Source organism: Dermacentor variabilis, chromosome 8, assembly GCF_050947875.1.
Source record: "Dermacentor variabilis isolate Ectoservices chromosome 8, ASM5094787v1, whole genome shotgun sequence".
Classification (NCBI taxonomy): domain Eukaryota; kingdom Metazoa; phylum Arthropoda; class Arachnida; order Ixodida; family Ixodidae; genus Dermacentor; species Dermacentor variabilis.
This window is the reverse complement of record NC_134575.1, coordinates 56,134,076-56,151,826: the sequence shown is the minus strand read 5'-3', so window position 1 is coordinate 56,151,826 and position 17,751 is coordinate 56,134,076. Positions and strand designations below refer to the sequence as shown.

The window sequence follows — 17,751 nt, the reverse complement described above, 5'->3', positions numbered from 1 at the left end:
TAGGTGGGGTGATGAGATCAGGAAATTTTCCAGCACAATTCGGAATCAGCAAGCCAATACAGGAGCAGTGTGATGTCACATGCCGAGGATTAGGAAACTATATATGAAGGTAGGCTGATGAATAAAGTTTGCGAATATAACAGAAGTTTCTCCGAAAAAATATAAAAAATGCCTTCACTTGCTTGTCGACAACTGCATAAGCATCCTTAAACGTACAAATAAAAGCATTGAGTGTATACACGCTTTGCCTAAATTGGCAGTGCCACTCAGGTTTAACTTAAACGTGCTTCAAAAAGCAACACCGTGCAAGTTAGAGTTAAGTGATCTATGAACAGAAATAACCATAGCTATCAAAGACCGCATTTGGCTCGGCCTTTAGTTAAGAGCTTCAAGACATCGCATTTTCTTGCTGACAAATATTTCATTGATTACATTTGAACAGTCAATGTTAAAGTTCTCGCTCCAATGTTAATCTACCTCGACTAAATAATTGCTTCTTTTCCGAACACCCCACAGAGTTATACACTGAAGGCCTTTGTTATTCTTTCTCTTCACAATATTTTGGTGAAACAAAGAACTAATATGGCACTGCTGCTGATGATTGTGCTATATACATCAAAAATTTCGCTGAACACGGCATGTAAGTGAAATGTTCTATGACTGAATTGTTATGCACGGCTCCTTAAGTTGTTTTTAGACCACACTATTGTACTTATGCTCATATATAGGAAGGAATGAATAACTAAAATTAGGACTCACTTACTAAAAGGCCTATTTGTACGTTGCAAACAAAAAGACATTACGCCCATTCAATGCATACCTTTTTATCCATCGTCGAGGACGTTTCGTCATACAATCGTTTCAGTACTGCGCACATATATCATAATAAATTCTTCGAATAAATTTAGTAAAGTACTAAATTAAATATATTAAAGAAGCATAAATTGAGAAGCATCCTTGAGAGAGTGTAATGGCACGGAATCTTTTTTTCAATATGGCGAGCATTAGGAACATTCCCAACGATTTCTCCATTTAGCAGGCAACAGAAGACACTTCATTTCATTATACTATTTTAATGAAAAATCATGTTTTTTTTTACATTCATGTGCTTGCCAAAGATCCATGCAAAAAAAACTTCCGCTGTATTGTTGCTGGAGTCCTTGATACATTTACGTCTGCAAATACCGATGACAGTTGACTAGGTAAGCAGTGGTGGCCCAATTGCGCCATTTTGCTGCTATTTGACTTACCTCCTTCTGAACGCACCCACTCAAGCTCCATTTTGTACCAACTATCCAAAAGTGCCGTATTTTCGCGTTCTCATGGGAATGCAATGTTTCTAGTAGGCATATGCCACTACGTACTCAAACACACAAATCGATATTAAACATTCAAGTTTTTATTTCGTGACGCCTGAGTAAAATTACTCGCAACATAAAGTGCACCGTCCGTAGGAAGGCAAGCTTATTTGGCCGCTGTTGGCTTTTACTTTTGCTTCACTCTTGAGCTGCAATTATTGATTGCACAGCAATAACATCCTTCGTCAAATGGCTGCAGATTACCGCAGTAGTGCATAAGATGTTCCTAAAGAAATAATCTTTCTGCTTCAAAACTGCGTCAAGAATGATGATGTGGTTGCTCTTAAATTGCTCCGGAACGACATTTTTGCTGCTCCAAATGGGGCTCCAAATTATAAACTGGCTGGACTATCCCCGGGTAAGTAAAACGCGCTTGGTTCTTCCAAGACCATCCCATATATGCAATGAGTGCTGTTTCAAGCCAGCTCACTGAAGCTACGCAAAATTCTATTGGACAGCTGATATCGCAAGAAAACAGACCATCTGGACACCAGTGACATGACTGAATTTTAGCGTCTAGAGGCCATTTCAAATAGTCATGTTGGTCCATGTGCTGCTCCTGAAAATATGTTAGATGCTGAACTAAAGTTTTAGAGATCAAATCCGTTGTATTTTGTACAGTATTTATGTATTTACAGTCACCATGTTTCTTGCTTATTTGTTTCTTCTGAGTTCTTTTTCTTTAAAAGGAAGAATTCAAAACTTCACGGAAACCATTCTGCGTTCAAATAATCTACATCTTTTTTTTTACATTTCGCGTCCTTTGCAATTTAGGCTAATACTTTGACTGTGACAATATTTTATAGTCATGTTATTTGAGGACTGACCCGCCGTGGTTGCTGAGTGGCTATGGTGGTGGGCTGCTGAGCACGAGGTCGTGGGAACGAATCCCACCCATGGCGGCCGCATTGCGATGGCGGCGAAATGCTAAAACACCCGTGTGCTTAGATGTAGGTGCAGGTTAAAGAACCCCAAGTGGTCGAAATTTCCGGACTCCTCCACTACGGCGTGCCCCATAATCAGATAGTGGTTTCGGCACGTTAAAACCGATAATTTAGTTTTTAAGGTATTTGAGGACTCCTCTGTATTTTTTCTAAGGCTACGTGTAGCCAATGGTGAGTTCTTTCTTCACCTTTGCAACACAATGTGTATTCCGGTAAACGCATGTTTAAATTGTTGAAGTGGGTTGTAGTTTAGTGCGTATTTTGACTGCCACTACGCATTGCTTTCCTTGTTTCGCTATAACAGTAAGGACTCTGCTGTTAGCAACAAGAAATGCTTTTAACTCCGGTTAACTCCTTCATGTGACCCTGAGTGAAAAGGCAGAGCCATTATCCAGGCACTCAAGACAAGAACCGAGCAAGAGCATCCCTACATCGTAGCGAGATGCAAACCGAATCATTCTGACAGCCAGTGGAAACTTCACAAAATGTGGTTTCTGGCCTCCGACTCTGTACAGGACATCATTATATACGCTATAAGTTGCACAAATAACAAGTTAACTAGTTACAAAAAATATAGCTACCAATTTCTTCTTTCTGTGTGTTCAGGAAATCGCTGAAGGTGTTATTTCTTGTGTGCTGAAGTATTATTTGTCATTTCCAATAGCGAAGTTTACAAGGGAGATACAGGGCACCATAGACTTGACTGTCATATTTTGGCGCTGAGGCAGTCGCATGTCCCCTTTTCAACGTCATCGGTCCGTGAGTTCCGCGGTGCGGGTTTTGCTCCCCCTTGAGAGCTGGCGTCACGCTGCGTGACCAAGCCGGCAACGTTCGGCGTGCTGCGGACACCTACCTAAGAGCGCAGATTTGTAGCCGACCACTTCTACGCGACATGAAGACGTGTGGTGGGGTGTGCTATTACGAACATACACTACAACGATTTGAAGATTGCAGCTAGAATCACCCCCAACCATTTTGCTTTGCGAGGAGCCATTTCATGCTTACATCTACTGTCGATTAGGTGACAGGCTGCCATTTTTTTCGTGTTTCTATTTCTTGATGTACTGTAATGACTGGCGGATTGCTCCTTGTTAATAATGTATGCAAAACATTAGTTGTAAAATTATCCTCCTGTTTGGAGGCCTAAAAAAGTTCCCAAACCGTGTTAAAATTGAACAATGATAAATGAATGATGCCGTTTTGGCGCTTTTGTTTCCGTTGATGTGCGTATTATGCTTTTTTGCATTCTGTCCATTACGTCAGGGCATTTTCAGAATGAACTGCTGTGTCGTGTTTATTTCTACTTTTCTTGCTTTGCGCATTATACTTTTTTGTAACGTTCTTTAGTAAATACTTGCTTGTGCAGTAGCACACTTTATAAGTTATAAATGGCACACTAAGTTATAAATGAAATGTGTACAAGAATGTATATTTATACTTTACTGGGTTTTAGTATGCACACTGTAGTGAGACGTAAAATTGGGTTCATGGTTATTAGTGCTGTTGGTTTGGTCACATGTTATTCAAGAATACAAGAACGTAGAGCATTGCCTTTGCTTTTTGTCCATTTTGCAGTACCACGAGACTCCCAACCATTGTGATGTAAGAAATGACGGCATTGTTTTGAGTTTCTCAACCTAGGATGTATGCTAAAGTTGTTTTGTGTATATAACAATTCATTTATTCTTTGTTAACACTTTTTCACACCTCAGGTACCTCAGGAATAATGCCTTAAAGCAGTGAACATTTTAAAAATATTTTAGCCCGCAGCATTGGGTATCGAGAGGTAGCAATCGTTCTTTTGTAGCCGTTTATTCAATGCGTGGTTTTCTCTGTTCTTTAGAGTCCATTACCTCCTACTAGGCGCCCTTCGACGGGCATTCAAGCTATGGTAAATAAATAAATATATAAATATGGCGCGTGAACCTTCATAAACGCTTTATATGAATGCGCTTAAATAATGGGGCCATAGTACATCAGCGGCTACTTCTAGTGCCTTAAATGTGCTGTACGCTATCCATTACCTAGGTATCTGCCTGGCGACCGGTGCCTTCAGGACAAGTCCTGTAGAGACTCTCCCTGTAGAAGCTAGTGAGCTGTCACTCGACATCAGAAGTCCTACTTCAGTTTTACGTATTTCCTTAAAGTAAATGCACACCAAGCACATCCGTCAAAGTTAGCCTTAAATTACGTGACATGTGCAATAATGTTTCATAACGGACCTGCACCTAGAGGACGATTCTCTCTTCGTGTAAACAATATTCGTTAGGAATTGGGTGTTAAAATACTAAAGCATAGTCTTATGGCCACAGCAAAGTCATTTCCGCGTGGCATTGACAGCTCATAGACTACGATGCATTGTTTTTAGTGCGGACTTTTCACCGTCTGAGAAATGTTATCGCTCAGCACGGAACGTGCTCGCATGTAACGGATGTTTCTCGAATGTTATCAATGGTTCTGTTGGCCCCGAAGCATGTGCAATCCGAATGCATGTGTGATGCGAATTGTGTAGAACTTCCTGGAAGACACGCGCGTACCACCGATTACTCTAGAACCTTCGATGACTCATGTATAAAAGAAGACGCGCTTGACCAACAGACCAGATTTTCGACAATCGCCTACTGCGCGCGCTTCTATCACCATTCATTGAGCGTAGCCTATATTTGAGGCCCTAGATTCGCCCAAGAAAAGGCTAGTTTTGTCATTCCCAGATTTGCTGCTTTCTTCACCGGCACTACTACGTGACATCTGATGGAGGTGCTAGTGCGTTGATCTACCGAACGCCCCCGCAAAGCCGCTACCCAAGCCCGAAATCTCCGGACAATACCAACGTCGCCAATGACCAGCGAGCGATTCGTATGCAGCAAGCGCTGCTATCGGAATATGGACCTCTTCCCGAAAAGACTTGAAGAATGAAGCCGAAGTCAGCAACCCCCATGGCTGCCGTAGCGTCCCCCATTCTGCTGCAACAAACTCGGGAGCCACCATCCTTTCATGGATCATTGTCTGAAGACCCGAAAACCTGGCTGGAGACCTACGCACGAATGGCGACTTCTAACAACTGGGACTTCGACGACCAGGTGTGGCATGTATACTTCGCTTAGAAGACGCCGCCAGACCATTGGTTGAGAGCCGTAAGCCGAACCTGACAACATATGATGCGTTCTGAAGCGGCATCCTGCGGACTTTTAAGAGTGTCGTTTGCAAGGACAGCACCGAAGCTATACTAGAAGCCTGAGTACAACTTCAGAACGAGAACTTTGCGATCTTCACCGAAAAGATCTTCACCGGACATGCCCGAGGAGAAAAAGAATCGGTTCCTCATGCGTTGGGTAAAGCAGGAGCGCTTCCCCGGATTGAAACGCTACCCGCCTAGGACTCTTGCTGAAATTGTTTCCCAAGCCAAAGCCAAGGAGAAGGTGCTCGATCAAGGGCGTAGCCAGGGGGGGGGGGGCTTATGTGGCTTCAGCCCCCCCCCCACCGAAACTTTTTTTTTTTGCTGTAGTGCGCCGCCGGTGCCGGAACTCATGCTGGATTTTGTCTAGAATGTCCTCAGTGTGGACATTGCGAAATTGGGATGGATTTCGCGCCGTCTGTGCATCGGGAGTCACATATCATAACGCAAAGAGCCCATCTGAGCACGAAGTTTCAAGGGCGCTTCCATGGCGAGCGGGTTCGTCGCGGCATCTCGCGAAGGCCGCGGTATAGACGGAGCGTATGGATTTTAATTCCGAAACATTACGGGTACAAAGTTCTCATAGACTTCTCATGCGAAAGGTGCATTGACATTTCCGAAGTCCTGTTTTAGATTTTCAACTCCGGAACATTCTGAGTTTAATGTTTCCGTAAACTTATTTATTTATTTATTTACAGTACCCTCAGGGCCCAAAAGGGCGTTACAGAGGGGGGTGGGTACAATAATAATAAAAAATACATGCTCAAACAATTATTAGTATTAAGGTGATAAATTCCAAAGATAATCAGTTATTGCAGTCTTGAAAGATGATGCCTCCTCGATGCAGGCGATGGAGGGGGGAAGGCGGTTCCACTGGGCACTGGTTTTCGGCAGAAATGAGTCAGAAAACATTTGTGCGACAGAAAGGAATGAACACTTTAAACCGATGATCAAGACGCGACGACATGTACGAAGGCTCTGAAATTAAGTCTTGTTTAAGCGAGCTGTTTTGGTAAAAGATTTTTTGAAAAAGGCAGAGACGGGAAATTTTTCTTCGAATGTGCAAGTTAATAAGGCCAAGGTTCGACTTCATTAAAGAAACGCTAGATGTGCGGGAATAATTAGAAAGGATGAATCGTGCTGACCAGTTCTGAACTGACTCAATGGTATCTGCTAGTGTTTTTTGACCAGGGTCCCAGACAGATGACGCGTATTCTAGCTTCGGTCTAATTAGTGTTTTATAGAGCAGTAACTTCAAATGGGGTGGGGCTTTTGAGAAATTCCTGCGAATGTAGCCAAGAGATCTGTTTGCATTGTTCGTGATATGTTCGATGTGCGCATGCCATGAAAGATTACTATTTAGCTGGATTCCAAGATATTTATACGAAGTCACGTGCTCAAGGTTGGTTTCATTGATAATATAGCCGAAAGGAGTTGGTGAGTTCGAGCGACGTGAGACAGACATAATTTTGCATTTAGTCGTATTTAAGAACATTAGCCATTGTGAGCACCACCTTGAAATGTTATCTAGATCTTTCTGAAGCATAAAGTTATCATGCTGATTAGTTATTTCACGGTATAGAACGCAATCGTCGGCAAAAAGTTTAATAGAACTATTAACTTCGGCAGGTAAGTTGTTTATATAAATTAGGAATAATAACGGTCCCAAGACGGAGCCTTGAGGAACACCTGACTTCACGGCGCAGCGCGGGGATTTGGAATTGTTAGCTGTTACAAACTGGGTACGGTTGTTGAGAAAACATTCTATCCATTTCAGAATATTAGGGTAAATATTAAGAGTACTAAGTTTAAGAAGCAGTAAGTGATGACACACCTTGTAAAACGCTTTCGCAAAATCTAGAAAGATACAGTCAATGACTTGGCCTTTGTCTAAAGAGGAAGAAATGTTATGTATAAACGATACTAGTTGTGTTTCGCTGGAGTAGTTTTTGCGAAAGCCATGCTGAGATGAAGTGATGAAAGAGTTGGATTCAAGAAATGAGACAAGATTGGAAAATATTACGTGTTCAAGGATTTTGCAAGGCACGCTGGTAAGTGAAATGGGTCTGTAATTGAGAGGAGAATGCGGGTTACCTGATTTAAACAGAGGGACCACCTTCCCCACCTTCCAGTCTGCGGGCAAAGCTGAGCACTCGATAGATTGGGTGAAAAGATACATAAAAAATATAGAGGAGTAGACAGCAGTATTCCTCAAAAATTTAGAATTAATTTCGTCGGCACCACAGGAAGACGATAGTTTTAAATCTTCAATTAACTTCAAAATCCCCGCAAAATTGACAACAAGTGGATCCATGGGAAAAAAATCTTTGCGCATGTGCGGCACTGTATCAACACAGCAAATGGAAAAAGATTTCGCGAAAGTGTCATTTAGGACATTGCAACATTCTGCATTGCTCATGGTGTTACCATTCGTATCTGTAAGAGATATGATATTTTTCTTGTTTATTTTAACAGTGCTCCAAAATTGTGAGGGATTTGTAGAAAGGAGTGAAGGTAGATAGGTATTAAAAAAACATCCTTCGCTTCTTTTAATGCGGTACGATAAGCATGCAGTGCACTAGAATAATCACTCCAACGAGTAGATGTTCGACAGCGTTTTGCAATACAGAAAAGGCGTTTTTTCTTGTTTGACAGTCTTGTTAGTTTCGTGGAAAACCAGGGAGAGCGTTTCTTTCCAGAAAGTCTGCGCAATGGCACATATTTAGCGACAAGGGACGTGGCTTTGTTTTTAAACAAGTTCCAGTTTTCTTCCACGGTACGGCTGAAAAATTCTGGTATACAGCCATCAATGAATGCTGCAAGCTCATTATTAATTGCAGTGTAATCCCCGCTCGCATAATCTCTAATAAATTTTGCATTGTTCTTCTCGCATCTAACGGGGCCTGTTACAAAAAAAATGCAAAAAACAGTGATCGCTTAGTCCTGGGACACAAGTTAAAGAATGTACTAAGTTTGGTTCAGTGACAAGGATCAAGTCTAGAGTGTTAGATGAAGTAGTGCCAGCTCTAGTTGGCGTAGAAACAAGTTGCGTAAGATTAAAGTTCAGGCACAAGTTAAGGAAAGATTGACTTTCTGTGGACGTACCGACAACATATGGCGATACCGAAGTCCACCTTATTCTGGGGAAATTAAAATCGCCTAAAAGGAATAACGGTGAATGTGGAAATTTTGAGACAAGAAAATTCAAAGTGTCATGCAGTTCATCGCAAAAAGTAGATGGTGCGCTTGGCGGCCGATAACACGCACAAAGCAATGTGTTTTGGTGGTTTATGACAATACGCACACAAACCAATTCTAAAGACGACGCAAGTGGAATCCTATAAGACACTATATTGTCGGCGACGGCAATTAAAACACCACCGCCTGATTTTAAGTTGCGGTCATGACGGTGAACAACGTAATTCTTGTCACAGTGGAACAGCTCTTCGCTAAGAATTTTATCGGTCAACCAAGTCTCCGTCAATACAACCACGTCAGCGGCACATGAATCGAAAATAGATGCTAGAGTGTCACGTTTATTAACTGCACTTCGCACATTCGATAATAAAAAAGAGAAATCACGACAAGGTTGGCTGCGTGGCCGGTGCCTAATGTCTGTTAAGAAAAAGACGCGTCAGAATGGTGATTAGTAGCAGTGGATGATAATTCAACAGTGCAGGGAACATTGCCCAATTGAAGTTCACAGACACTGTCGTTATCAGGAGAGTAAATATAACATTTTTTGTTGATATATAGTTTGTTGTATTTCACCGTGAAAAATTGACCGCTTTCTTTGCCAAAGTCGTACAGTTTAGTTCTGACCGCTCTAGTTGCCTTACAAAAATCTTCACTTACGGAAACACCAGTTGTCTTTAGCTAACTTTTAGAAGAAAGAATCGTTTCCCTTAGCTTAGATGATAAAAATCTGACAATAATTGGCCTGGACTTGTTGGGGATAAAACGGCCAAGTCTGTGTGCTCTGGAAATGCGGTCATCACCTTTATTTAGGTTCATGCCTAATGCTGAATTTAAAACCGAGCAAATTTTTTCTTCTGACTGCGCCCAAGTTTCCGCAGCGCTATCTGCTACCCAATGAAATATTAAGTTTTCGCGACGTGAACGGTCTTCAAACTCGTTGAGCCGTTGGTTCAATACGACCACTTGCGGCACGAGGCTTTCACCCTGTTGGCCTTCAGATGTTCGAATGCATTGTTCAACAGCCGAGAGCCTGTTGTCGATATCGGCTATTCGTTGCTCCATTGAATATTGAGCCTCTTTGACTTAACTCAAGGCAGTCATTACTTCTTCGTGTTTAGAATCAATTTTGTCGTGTAGAGATTTAACTAGCTGTAGCAACTCCTTGTTAAACAGGCTAGGGTCTTCTTTAGGGGGCCCAGAGTTTAGCTCTACGTTGCCGGACATAAATAACAACTTGGAAACAAGAACACATTCACATGCTAATTGGAACAATACTTGTGGGCCTGGAAGCACTAGCAGCCAAACATTGTTTGACTTTTTACAGAAAAGTTGAGGTGCTGTTCTCACCTGCATCCAAAAACGAAAATGTGTTTGAAGCATGTTGGCGGCTGCAGTGCTTCCATTCCCACTGAAGTGGCGCCAGCCATTCCAGCTACTTTTAAAGCGTGCCGGCGTTGATGCGTCTGTCGATTTGGCAGCCGGAAATGACAGCGCTTCGGTGAGGCATGGTTCGCTGGCATGAAGGAAGGCTTCAGTGGCCTCACAGTGGAACGGGTCCTCAGTCGACCGGTCGGGCGAGCTGGTACCTCCAACCTTTGCTGCCGGAATAGCCAGCACATGCGCATGGGCGACGTCGATCAGGTTTTCCCACGTAGCGAATCCGATGAATATCTGCATCCAAAAACGAAAATGTGTTTGAAGCATGTTGGCGGCTGCAGTGCTTCCATTCCCACTCGAAAGCTGCATTGCAATGGCGCGAAAGCTGCAATGGCGCGAAAGCTGCATTGACTTTCCTAAAGTCACGCATCGGATCATACAACGATACAAGGTAAATCAACACAGTATCTGGCAAGTTGTAAAAGCACGCAGCGAGGTCCGATGAGACAAAACGTTGTGATGGTTCAGTTGTGCCGGTGTGTCACAGAAAAGAATACCAGCATTTATTTTCACCTGCGCCAAAGCATTCATGCCAAGACACTAAAACAAGCAAAGGGAACTCAGGTCTTATTTATTCTTCTACTTTGACTTTTATTCGCGTGGACGCATTGATCTTCTACATACTTTTTGTTCTCACACCACCCTCATGCTCCCGGAACCAGATAGAGCGCACGCGTTTTGCTCGTGTTGCCCCGACCACCACTGGGCGTACTTCGGTGCGCGTTCGTTTTTTTTTTTCTGGCAGAGTGGATTTTCGCCTGGCAGATTTTTGGCCGCTTTCTGGCTAGCAGACCAGAAAAAGAAACACTACACTGTCACTTCCCGGCATCACTGCGCGGAATCGACGGATTGCGACACGTTCGCTTGAGCGCACCCTCAGCAAAATTTTTTCTCGTGGGTGTAGAATACCGAGCAATATGCCTATGGCTCTCTGTGGACCAAGCGTCTCACGTTTCCTTCAATATGCCTTCAATAGCCAAATGAGGTGCCCAAAATAGGCACTCGATTATGAACAACATGCTTTCCCTGAGCTTTTTTTTTATTTCCCGGCCCCCCACCCCCACGGAAGAAAAGAAACAACAGATTGTTGCGGCGCAGCTAATTGTCGCATGGTGAAATTTCAATGTTGTTACTTTTTATTTTGCGGAAAGTAATGGACCATGGGATGCTTCCGTTGCCGGATAAGGTTATTATATTTTTGCGATAGCAACTATAAGGACACTCTAGGCGCATTCCTGCTGTCGCCGTCGCCGTCGTGTTCCGTATAAAGTCCAAGAGCGATAATATCGTGACCGCGCACCGCATGCTGTATGTGCGAGTGAAAATTTTAGGGGGTGGGAGTGGCATGGTTGAGCTGACGATCGTGGATCAGTCTTGTTTGCGCAAGGGAGAATAATTTAATGTTTAATTATGGGGTTTTACGTGCCAAAACCACTTTCTGATTATGAGGCACGCCGTAGTGGGGGACTCAGGAAATTTAGACCACCTGGGGATCTTTAACATGCACCTAAATCCATAAGGCAGGTATAACGGTGTCTTCAGAAACAAAGATTTTGCGACAATGGTCCTTATGGTAGGTGATAATATCGGTCGAAAACTGAAACCGCTCGTTTTCGGCGCGGGCGCAGTCAATGATCGCATGATGAGTGGAGAGAAATCCTAACCTGATGTGACGTCGTGTGAACATGATGGCAACACGATGAATTCTATGATACAGAGGACCTCCGGAATTACGACACGAGCAGTGCAGGCACCAGACGGCTCGATGTGCTCCGCGTTGGCAGTTCGAAGAGACAGTCCAGAAAGCGGCGTTGTCACTTTTCGTATCTTGCGGCAAATACTAGCATCTATCGCTGAAAGTGCAGCGCTGGTGTCGACAAGTGCTAGCATCAATGTTCCTTATTGCGACTTGAATAACGTTCTTCGGGGAAGTGTGAGGCCTTATACATTTCGCTGGCACCGCAGTTCTAGCCTCCTGAACTGCGATATTTAGTTTTCTTGGCGCAAAGGGCTCCGATGCCGGTGCATGGGGGAAAGCGAGCGGCGGCGAGGAGAAGGTGAACGGCGAGCGACGGAGAATGCGGTGTCGACAACAGGAGGAGATTCAAAGGTGTTCGAATAGTTGCGGTGTTGTTGGAAACGTGGCGCATATGGACGCACATTGTTGGGGACGTTCAGTGTAAAGAGGCGACAGTGACGTGCTGCGTGTCCAGCGCGGCCACAATAAAAACAAATCGGGCGATCGTCTTCCGTGCGCGAATGATCTTGAGGTCGTGCATACTGCACCAGTGGCCCGACTGGAGCGGATACGGGCGGGCGCAAAGGCGGGCAAAAGGGACCGTAGGTCTGTGGAGCAGGCCTCGAAGCGACTTCGGCATACGTCAGGGGAGCGGCAACCGGAGCCTGCTGGAGAGAAGGTGGAATGTGGTCGGCTACCTGCTCCTTGATGACAGATTGGAGAACGGGCGCCAACGGAGAATTCGACTGGCCGTGTGTAAGGGGAATCAGAGAAAGCTGACGAGCCACCTCTTCACGGACGAACTCCTTGATCTGTAGCAGTAGCGACGTGTTATCCGGGTGAACAGCCCAGCTCGACATTGAAGTCGCCTGAGGAGGAGATTGGCGGGTGGCTATGCGTTGTTTGCGGAGTTCGTCGAAGCTTTGGCAGAGACTGAAGAGTTCAGAGATTGTCGCCGGATTTTTCACCAACACCATCTGGAAGGCGTCGTCTTCAATGCATTTTAAGATATGGCGGATCTTCTCGGCATCAGCCATTGTGACGTCAACGCGGTTGCAGAGGTCGACAACATCATGTATATATCTTGTAAATGTATCCCTGCACTGTTGCGCACGACTGCGCAAACGTTGCTCGGCGCGAAGCTTGCGAACGGCGGGGCACCCGAATACCTCCGTCAAGTTAGTTTTGAAGGCGGTCCACGTCGTGAGATCATGTTCATGGTTTCGGTGCCACACGCTGGCGACACCGCTCAAATAAAACGATACGTAATTCAGTTTTTTGGTGTCGTCCCAGTGGTTGTGGATGCTCACCCGGTCGTAGTCACCGAGCCAGTCTTCTACGTCATGGGCTTCGGTACCACTGAAGGTGGGTGGGTCCCGTTGACGCAACGGGCCGGGGCAGACCACGGTAGTCACCGGGACAGCGGGTTGTGCTTACAGTGGTCCTTCTTCCGGCATACTGAAGACAGGCTGCAGTGTCCGGTTGCGAGGTTCCAGAATTCCGGTTGTACACAGCAGCTCCACCAATTGTAAAGGGGGTTTACTCGGGTCGTAGAGAAGCAGCGACCAACGCGGCAACAGCAGGTAGGGCGCAGCCAGCTAACGAACTGGGTACAAGCCACGCGATGGCAATAGGGCTTTTCAGCCTGCCAATCTTCTTTGTCACACATGTCCAACTTTTCATTGATCCTTATGTAAATGAAGCGGATTTCCATGCAACCGTAGAAACAAATCTGTTCATTTTTAGTCATGGTGTATGCAATTGTTGGCAGCTCGGTTTAATGGAGGCAAGGAATACAGGTTTTGACAGCTTTAGAATGGAGAGTTCACTGCCTTTAATAAAAACTATAGGCAGCCTTTCTGAGTAGTGGAGGTGGCGCCCCAGTCAGGGAAGCACGGCGCAATGACCGCCACGGCTATGCACGACGAGGTAAACTGGATTTCCAGAGCAACAGGCAATGATGTTCACGGTGAGACAAAATGAATTTCCGAGGAGTGGGGACAGCCAAGTGAGGGACGGTTGCTACACAATAATTTTAGCCACGAAAACGACTTACAGCAAGAAGCCATCACACGGTTAAAAAATTTATATATATAACAACCTTCAAAACATCAGTACTGAACAAAGCCTAAGCACCAACCACCACGTTGTTTTCTCATGGATAAGAAAAAGATAGATTTAAGAGATAGCATCACTCTTAAAGAGCAAGTATTTTTTACACTCTGGCATCATTCTGCAGAAGATTCCGCAGAGCGTGCCGCTCCAAGAAGTGTCGCTACGTAGGCGCTCCGTATGCACGACTGGCTGCTGATTCAATGGCTGTTGATTTAGTAGGATTTAGTAGTGATCACTGCAGTTAGCAGCGACTAAAAACAAATCAATGTAAACGGTGTCCTTCCAACCGTTGCTAAATGGAAGGTAATAAAATCTGCTAAGAGCTCTTGAGAACCATAAGAGGGCCGTCACTGCTGGGCTGTCTAGACGACATGGTGCCTGCATACGCACGAAAGTGTATGAAGGCACCAAACGGAAAATGGTGTGAACTCATACGGAACATAAGGAATGTGGCGTGAACTCTTGCGACATTTTGATGTCTCGGAAGAGTGTAAAAAAAGCACCACGAATCACAAACAAGTTGATGAGGATTTTGTGTCCAAGATTGATTAGGCTTACGAGGACTCGCTGGAATTACACGATGAAAACTCAGCGAACCCGTTCACGAATTCCACAATTGATCATATTTGTGAAGGGCGAGTGCCGTGCTACATGAACGAATAAAGTCTATAGAGAGCGACATTGAGCATATTGTACACGCGCTCTGCGGAGTGATTTGAGGCAGCATTGTGGCCTATTGTAGGGATGGTGGAGCAATCGAAAAGTGCAGCTATTGTATGGCAACCACCATATTAAAACTTTCGATAACATCTTTTATAGGATGAGAATACATAGTTATTTGACGCGTTTCTCACTGCGCTATCTATTTATCTATCTATTTATGTTATATACGTGTTTCAATGTAACCACTTGCCTCCATACCTCCGTCGCTGGGTCATCCATGTTCGAATGGTTAGAGGGGTTCAAAGCCAACCATCAGACCAACTAAGGTGACTATATATTTAGAAATGTGTGCATATTTGGCGCTGTTAACGAACCTCTTTGGGGTAAAAATGGCTCGCTGTATATGTGAGACTGCACTGGCACCACAATTTGCATAAACCCTTTTGCAATGACTAGCAGCACTGGGTATGTGGCACGCGGTCTGTGGGGATCTTGAATGAACTGCTTTGCTGCCAACTTGGGGCACTGGGTATGTGCCAGTAGGTGTGGGCAGTACTTAAAAGAGCGTCTAAGATGAGAACCCATGTAGACAGGTATGTGCCACTGGTACTTTGTCACTCTATAATGACGAATAAAGCTCTACCTTCCTCTGATGCTCAGGGGAATCAAACCCACATCACAAGGGTTTCTTAAAGACTACAACTCGACGCTTTAGGATGCTACGCGCCAAATGCACTCGGTGTGTGCCGCTTCGCAACGAATGCCTTTTGGGCTTATGCATTAGCGAGATGCGCATTGAATGAACAGGGTATGTGCCGCTCTCCAATGAAGCTCTCGCCTACTTGACACAGTGAATATGTGCCACTGGGTACATGGCAAGCGAGGGAGGAATTCTTCGCGTTAGGAGGAACCGGTCCGCCACGCTTCTCGTTTCAGAAGTCAAGTGTTGGCATCTAGGCAACGCCATGTGATGTAGCACATAAATGTACGAGCGAGGAGCCGGGTTACCACTCGACGCGTTTCTCAGCGTTCACGCGTAGCGGTGCGCAGTGAATGTCCGAGACCACGTGCAAGCTTGTTGGCGGCAACCCACGGTGGCGCCGAGTGTTCGCAGGAAAGAGTGAAAGAGGACTCCCGCTGGGGTACACCCCTCATACATAACACGATTCGACGATAGAAATAGATTGTGTCTCCATATCGATTGAATGCTGAACCCGATACCGTGGAGTCTCCTGGAGAGATGAGTTCTGGAAAATGGTCGTTTAAGCATGCCACGGCCAATACACGTGGAAAAATGAAGTACGGGATCCTGTGCTCGTGCAGTGCGTCGGCATGTGTAATAAATGAGTAAAATTCATTCGCAAACCTGAGCAAGTAACAATGTACACGGTGTTTGTGAAGGCTCATGAAGCGCGAACCCCAACGTAGCAGAGGCCGTGGAAGGATTGCTCAGAAAGTGAGGTTGGAAGACAATTTCTTGCGCTGCACATGAAATGCGATCGCGGGAAATTGATAAAAGACCCATATGAAGGCTGGTTGGACAATTCGGTTTAGTCTCGGTAAATCGCGTGAATGATTTTTTTTGCCTTTTGAAGTCTTTGGACGTGATAATACATTCATGTCGGGATTTCTTTCTCAATACTGGTTGACGCAGTTAAAGCTTTACTTTGGTTAGTTTTTAACTAAGGAACGCATCACTGTGATCCTAACACAACACTGCTGAAAGACTTATGCGGCGGTATCTTACTTTTGTCGGTCAAGAAATTCATTTAGCCACTCCTACATAAAGTGGTATCAAAAGATGACACACAAGTTTGTTTAATAACTAAATATGCCACGCCAGAAAACAGGAGGTGCCAGAACGTTATATTCCATTCTGTGAATTATGAGAGTTATCAGGCCGCCTTCCGTCGTGTATTGATGCTTGCCTTCGAGATTTGGGCATCTTAAGTGGACATATACAGTGTACAACAGTTAAAGCCACAGACCCACGCAAGAAGATGCAGCCGCCAAACTATCTTCCTATGTTCCGTTGGTAAAGTGTACATATTTGCAGCTGCTGCTTATGACTGAAATTTCGCAGTGATTGATAATTTTCTTTCTTGCGCAATAAGTTTCCCGTTCGCGGAATTTCAGTGTAACAACCATTACTGAGCGCTTTGCGCAGGCGCTTATACAACAGGCAGTCTTCAGAAATGTTTTCCTGCAGATTCGCTCGCTAGTGTAGGTGGGTAGGCCATGGGATAGGGTAAATCTTTAGCAGTCCTGCTTACCGCAATAATTGACCGTATGCTGAGTCTGTGACTTTATTGTAAAACGGCAGATGGTGCCTGTTGATTATGCATTGACATCTATAGCGCCAAGTGTCGCTATAAAGCACACAAACAATACGGTATAATATATGTGCTGCATGACCTGTTATTTGTTGAATTGATTTTTTGACATTGCGCAAAACATTGCGTCCATTCATTAGTCTGTTGCTTTCGCCCGAAGCAGCCGATTGCAGATGGGGAAGTGTTGTGGGGACGCTCGACGAATTTCGCCATTGCCATTGTCTTTGCTGAAGGTTATTGTCATTACCTCATCATGACTGGGGCACCGAGGGCGGTAACAAGGATGGGCTTCCGGCTTACGATCTACGCCGACGACATTACCCTCTGGGCTGCCGGCGGTACCGACGCCAGCACCGAGCAACAGCTACAAGCAGCGGTTACCGCTATCGAGAAGCGCCTTGACGGCACCGGCCTCATGTGCTCGCCAGCCATATCCGAGCTGTTCGTCCTCGCACCGCTACAACCTGGACGAAAATGCGCTCCCCCTCGGGAGTGCGATCGCAGCAAGATCGTGACTGCATCGGGGCAACGCATCACCGAAGTTCCCACGACCAGGATCCCGGGCCTGCTGCTAAACAAGAGCGGATGCAACGACGAGACCATCAGCAAGCTTACCACCAAGGCAATGGACGCTATCCGTCTCATACACCGAGTCTCGAGACGACTGGCAGGCATGCATAAAGACAGTCTCGTGCGCCTTGTCCAGTCGTTCGCGATCAGTCACATCACCTACGTTGCGGCCCAACTCAACGCGCAGGTCTCTGACACCACCAAGGCCAACACGTGGATC

General features: G+C 45.1%; 2 protein-coding genes across 4 annotated transcripts in view; both read left to right on the top strand.

Annotated features, from left to right (window-relative positions):
* The window catches only part of LOC142591036 (uncharacterized), a 256,522-nt gene that overhangs the window by 84,194 nt on the left and 154,577 nt on the right, over window positions 1–17,751 (top strand). The gene's annotated exons all lie outside the window — the stretch shown is intronic.
* The window catches only part of LOC142591035 (uncharacterized), a 77,203-nt gene that overhangs the window by 11,647 nt on the left and 47,805 nt on the right, over window positions 1–17,751 (top strand). Inside the window, exon 3 of the mRNA XM_075703409.1 lies at window positions 556–640. Within this exon, the coding sequence (XP_075559524.1) occupies window positions 583–640 (58 nt within the window). The 5' untranslated portion in view covers window positions 556–582. The remainder of the gene's footprint in view (window positions 1–555; window positions 641–17,751) is intronic.